General features: G+C 50.8%; 1 protein-coding gene across 4 annotated transcripts in view; it reads right to left on the bottom strand.

Annotated features, from left to right (window-relative positions):
- KSR2 (kinase suppressor of ras 2) overlaps positions 1–4,636 on the bottom strand; it is a 293,238-nt gene extending 288,602 nt beyond the window's left edge. For all 4 annotated transcript variants that reach the window (XM_048821591.2, XM_048821588.2, XM_048821589.2 and 1 more), the window contains exon 1: positions 4,412–4,636. In XM_048821591.2, the coding sequence (XP_048677548.1) occupies positions 4,412–4,591 (180 nt within the window). In that variant the 5' untranslated portion in view covers positions 4,592–4,636. The remainder of the gene's footprint in view (positions 1–4,411) is intronic.
- Between the last annotated feature and the right edge of the window lie 1,364 nt (positions 4,637–6,000).

Consider the following 6,000-nt stretch of genomic DNA (forward strand, 5'->3'; position numbering starts at 1 on the left):
CCTGTGGAAGGCAGCACTGGTTAAAAGTGGCCAGACACCATGCAATGTGTGTGGTATGACTGCGTAGGGTATATGTAGACCAGAAAAATGGCTCTATTTAGCCTCTCATTAGATTTTCAGGGGTGAAGGAGGAGGAAAAGTTCCCAAAGATGCAGCAGAGGATGGACTGCTAACACATCACCCATTTGCCTCATCCCCCAATTGCTGCATCTCTCCTTAGCTGCCACAGCACGTAGGGGCCAAGATCTTCAAAAGTAGCTAGTGATTCCGGATGCTTTGATTTTGGAGCATCATCCTTGAAAAGGGCCCTAATTCCAGAAAGTGCAGACCACTCACATGCTGAAAACCAATGGTGGTCACTGATGATGGGCACCCAAAATCACTGGTCACTTTTGAAAATCTTGGCCAGAGATTTTTGCATAGCCATTGGCTTTGTAAACTCTAAGCGACTCCAATAAAACTTCAGTGCCTCTCCACGGGAACGCTTTGACTGAAATGTTTTAGTAAGTGGAACACCAGAGAGAGCAGGCTATTGGCTCGCAGGAAAGATTCATAGATTTTAAAAGTCAAAAGGAATCATTATGACCTTCTAGACCGGGGTGGGCAACCTATGGCCCGGGTGCCAAAGGCGGCCCGTGAGCTGATTTTCAGGGGCACCCGCACTGCCCGGGTCCTGGCCACCGGTCCGGGGGGGCTCTGCATTTTAATTTAATTTAATTTTAAATGAAGCTTCTTAAACATTTTAAAAACCTTATTTATTTTACATACAACAAAAGTTTAGTTATTTACTATAGACTTATAGAAAGAGACCTTCTAAAAATGTTAAAATGTATTACTGGCACGCGAAACCTTAAATTAGAGTGAATACGTGAAGACTTGGCACACCACTTCTGAAAGGTTGCCGACCCCTGTTCTAGACCCACCTCCCACATAATACAAGCCACAGGTTTGGCATGGGCAGAAAAGTGCATGATCCTCCACACCAACATGCTGCAGAGCCGACAGAGAGGGACGAATCCTAAACAGGAGATCCTAAATAGGTGATCTCCATGCCCACTAAGTCCTTGGCTTCTCCACTGAGAACCTCCTTCAGGTGCTAGTTGTGGCTGTGAATTATACGACATGCATACTTGCAGCTTCCGCTCATCCCAAAGGGTAGTCGGTCTAGCCCACTCCCCCTTTCACAAGAACCTCCTCTCTTAAAAACCAAACCACATGATGACCATAAGTTTCAATAGCAAGTAACCACGACCACAAATGTTCTTCATTTTAATTTGCTATTTAAATAACATAAATTGTAGATCAGCTCTGGGCAGTAACTTGATAAAAATGCCACAGTGGGGTTCCCTAGGAGTTGTCTCTCTGGGAGTTCAAAATCCTGTCTGCTTGATTCACAAGAGAGTTTTGCTAACTCTAACCCTACAAACTCAGCCTAGGATCTGAAAGCCAAGCAGGGTTCTCTGGCTCATGCGCTATCACTGGAATGCTAGCAAAGATTCTTCAGGCCAAATTCTGCTCCCATCTATGTCTGGAAAATCCTGTTGTTTTCAGTGTGGCTGCACAGGGGTAACTGGAGGATTTTTAAGAACAGGTTGGACAAATACCTGTTAGGCATGGTCTAGATAATACTTAGTCCTGCCTTGAGTGCAGGGGATTGGGCTAGATGACCTCTCAAGGTCCCTTCCAGTTCTATGATTCTGTGATTTACTATGAGGGCCATTTCAGCCCCCAGAGCAGCCCGCAATCGAGAGAGATGAAAGGTGTCAGAAAGCCATCTGTGCCCCTCCGTCTCCTTGACCTGCCCCTTTCATGCTGCACCTCCTGGAGGTACAGCAAAGAACCAGACCCTAGGTCGCCAGCGTCAGCCAGTGGAGGCAGAGGCCCTGAATGTGTTCCTCAACATAGCTAAGCCACTCACTGACTTCAACAGAAGTTTCCCATGAGTAGTGACTGCAAGATCATGCCCAAGTCTTTACCATCTGGGGCTAAGTTTGCTCAGCGTCTCCAAAAGCAAGAAGTTCACCCCAAAGTGAGGGGTAGCGAGGTGGTCGGGGAGAGTTGCATCGGAAGATAGCGGCTCCTCCCTTTCAATGGGGGGCCCAGAGAGATGGTATTTCCCCAAGAGTGGGCAGTACTGGCCAGGGATGCACTGACTCAGCACAACTCTATTATAGCCTCTGCTAATAAGGCTCCTATGAAGCCCCAAAACGAAACTAAAGGTGCCCCTGAAGAACCTCCAACAGAGGGTGGCGGCGAATCCCCACCTCGGTGCAAGGGCTCAAGAAGATGCAGTTTGCACTTCCCAAGCAGAATTTGGACACTGATGTTTTCACTGGTGGTTCACGTAAAGCATGCTGCAGGTCAGTCCAGCTGCTCGTGGACAGGGGTCTTTGTCGCCAGAACCACCACTGCCTTCTTGTAGAGAAAGACACAGTTTTCTACCCTGCAGGCCTAAAGTTAGGCTCCTAAAGTCATAGACAGGCACGTAAATAAACTCTGGCCTGTCTATCAGAGCTGCTGAAAGAGAAACAGTTATTAAGGTGCCCATTTAGGGTTTGGGGAACCTAACTTTAGGCTTCCAGGTTGGACAAAAATGCATAACCTTCTCGTACACATAGTAAAAAAAGCCATGAGAGGCAATAAATCCCCAGTGAGCAACAGCCATGTGACAAAGTTAAACATCTCCTTTTCAACATGTTTCTCCAGCAGCATTTACACCATGTTATGACACAGTCACTTGCTTAGTTCCATGCTCGGCAGCTAATTTTCAACCTATCTGCATCTTCCACATAAACTAGATTGGTAACAACAAAGGGCCCAGGTGTTCTCTACCTTTTGCACACCAGGATCCCTCTTCCCCCTAGCTAGGATCCCCAGATTGAGAACTCCTGCCCTAGCAGACTTTGTGGAGTCTCTGATTTCTATTTAAAGTCTCCCATCTATTTAAAGTTACATCCACACATTCAAATCCTCCTGAAACTGGTAAACATCTAATTATCTTAGCATACTTTGAAAGAGAGCCTACTTACATGCAGATGGACTGGATGATCTGATAGCCCTTGTCCATTTCTAACTTCTATGGAAACTGCTCTGTGATTTTTTATTTATATTTCTTTCACCTGTAAAGGTCCTTTTTATTTTGCAAACCCACACAGACAGGGGAGTCCTAGCGTATCTTTTTCAAACACGGTTCTTTCACTGAGGTGAAGCAGGCAGAACCGCTGCCCTGGATTACAGGCCAAAGTCTAGCTGTATCGGGGGTTTCTATTCTAAGGGATATGCTGACACAACCTTCTCTATAGCAATGCTGCCAGACTAAAATGCAGCAGGGTCTGTCACCAGCACACTGCCAGACACAGGAGGCTTCAGGCCTCAGAGTCCTTTTAAAATCCCTGTCCCTCCATCTCTACAGGTGGAGAATGAGGACAAGCATCCTCGTGTCATGCATGACAACTGCATGTTGTTTCACCTTATTACCATCCCAGCCACTGGGAACCCACCCTGCCCCCGCAAACCCCTTTTCTCTGCTTCCAGCAGGGCTGCCATTACTACTGGCAAGCACCACCCAATGCACATTACCCAGTCCAATTCACGCCTTGGGGGATCCGTCTTTTCCCCCTAGCCCTCCTGGCATTTAAAATGAATCTCCAGTGCCTACATGCAAGTTATTTTTAACTCCTCATGATCACTCCCCTGCAAACCAGGCCTTTACGAACTGCCATCCCAGCCCTCTCTGGGTCTCTCGCAATATACACAGGGCTGTTGGCAAGAAGCATTTTACCTCCTTGTTTGCATGAAACCAAAAGATCTATTTGATTAGCCTAAGGCAAGATTAGAAAGATTCCCCGCAGCATCACTTGCCTTCTCCCAAGAGGGGATCCCCAGTACCTCCATCCACCAAGGCAGGATTTATTTATTTTTAAACATGCAAATTGTTCATTACACCTTAAGGGGGACTGTCCACCCAGAGATCTGTGGCTTGCAATGCAAAACTGAACGCCTGCCTCCTGACATGCAAAAAAAAAAAAAAACAGAAGAAGGCAAGGGGAAAGAACCCTATTTAGAGGCAGCCACATTTGATGTGCAAGAACCACCTTTTGGCCACCTGCAGCACGCGCAGGCTCATTTGAGCTCACTGCAGCTCCTTAATTTATTACACTGCACACAAGCCCCCATTGTATATAAACAAATACACAGTGGGGGGGGGGGAGGGGGAGAACCTACCTCCCTTGCAAAGACTGGCAGAGAAATAAATGCAATTGAAAAAGAAGAGTGGGTTTGCCAAATTGTAGAAACATACAAAATCATGCATATTTCCTCCCCCCCACAAGTATAATCGAGGTAGTGGGGGGAAGGGGGGGGCAGAGAGCTTGAAATACTCTCTATATATTTTTGCAAAGGTAAAACCTACCTCTAGGGTTCTGATCTCTTTTTGCGTCAGGTCGTTGGAAGTGGCACATTTGGTCCGGAGCCCCTCCAGGTTGGAGATGCTGATATCGATCATGTTCTGGACCAGCTCGCACTGCTGCAAGGCTTTCTGCAAACTCAGATGCTGCTGCTCTTCGCTTTTCGTCATGTTTTCCTCATCCATAGCTCGCTTTGCAGCCCCCTCCTCCTCCTCCTCCTCCCAGATCAAAGGGATGGTGGTGTCCCACTCCCCCCCCAACCACCCCCACCTCCTCCTCCCCACCCCCACCCCTCAACAATGCAATGTGAAGGGAGCCAGCATCTTTCCACTGGAGACAACAAGCCCCCCCCTCCCCCCCCCAATAAAATAAATAAATAAATAAATAAATAGCAAGAGTGGATCAGACTGTGTGTCAAGCAGCCTCCATTCGAGTGTCCTCTCCCCTACGAGTGCCTCCTCCGAGGGGGTGGGGGGAGAGCGCGCCGGAGAGATGCTGACACCCCAGGTAGCGGTGCTGATGCTGGGTGTGTGCACTCAGGAGCCGGCGGCGGCGGCGGCGGCAGCGACCGGGGCGCCTCTCTGTTTACACGCCGGCTCCGTGCAGAATTTTGGGTGGCAGTTTCTTTCTGCTCACGGAGGGTGAGATCCGGGTTTGCCCCTTGCAGTGAGGGGCTTGCATTGCCCACCTGGCGCTGGAGGCTGTGGCGGTGGGGATGGTGGGGGGGAGGGGGGCGGTGTGCATTAAAGGCTCCTCCAAGATGCTGCCTGCATTGCTTCCTGCTCTGATGCTGATGCTGCTGCCTGGCTCCCGTGCTGGCTGCTGCATCCCCTTCTGCCTGGCTCCCACACCGACATCTTGCCTGTCAATCAGCGCGGCGCGCGCCAGTCCCCGGGAGAGGCGCAAGCCCGTGGTGTGCGCGAGCCGGGCTTGCTGGGCAGGGAGCGCGCAGAGGTTCCACGAGGGAGGGCGTGGGAGGTGGGGTAGGGGGTGTGTGCAGAGGAGCACAGCAGGGGCACCCCAGGGTGGGTGTGGGGGAGGGTTCTGGAGAGGGTTGTAGCAGGGGCACCCCAGGGTGGGTGTGGGGGAGGGTTCTGGAGAGGAGCACAGCAGGGACACCCCAGGGTGGGTGTGGGAGAGAGGTTCTGGAGAGGGGGGCAGAGCAGCACCCCAAGGTGAGTGTGGGGGAGGGTTCTGGAGAGGGGCGCAGCAGGGTCACCCTAGGGTGGGTGTAGGGGAGGGTTCTGGAGAGGGGTGTAGCAGGGGCACCCAGTGGGAGAGAGGTTCTGGAGAGGGGCACAGCAGCAGCACCCCAAGGTGGGTGTGGGGCAGGGTTCTGGAGAGGGGCGCAGCAGGGTCACCCTAGGGTGGGTGTGGGGGAGGGTTCTGGAGAGGGGTGCAGCAGGGGCACCCCAGGGTGGGTGTGGGAGGGGTTCTGAAGAGGGGCCCTCATGGGGCACCTTAAGGTGACCTAAAGAAGAGCTCTGTGTAAACTGGAAAGCTTGTCTCTCTCACCACCAGAAGTTGGTCCAGTAAAGGATATCACCTCACCCACCTTGTCTCACACCTAAGGACAGGCGCCGCTAGTAGAATG

Source organism: Caretta caretta, chromosome 15, assembly GCF_965140235.1.
Source record: "Caretta caretta isolate rCarCar2 chromosome 15, rCarCar1.hap1, whole genome shotgun sequence".
Taxonomy (NCBI): Eukaryota; Metazoa; Chordata; order Testudines; family Cheloniidae; genus Caretta; species Caretta caretta.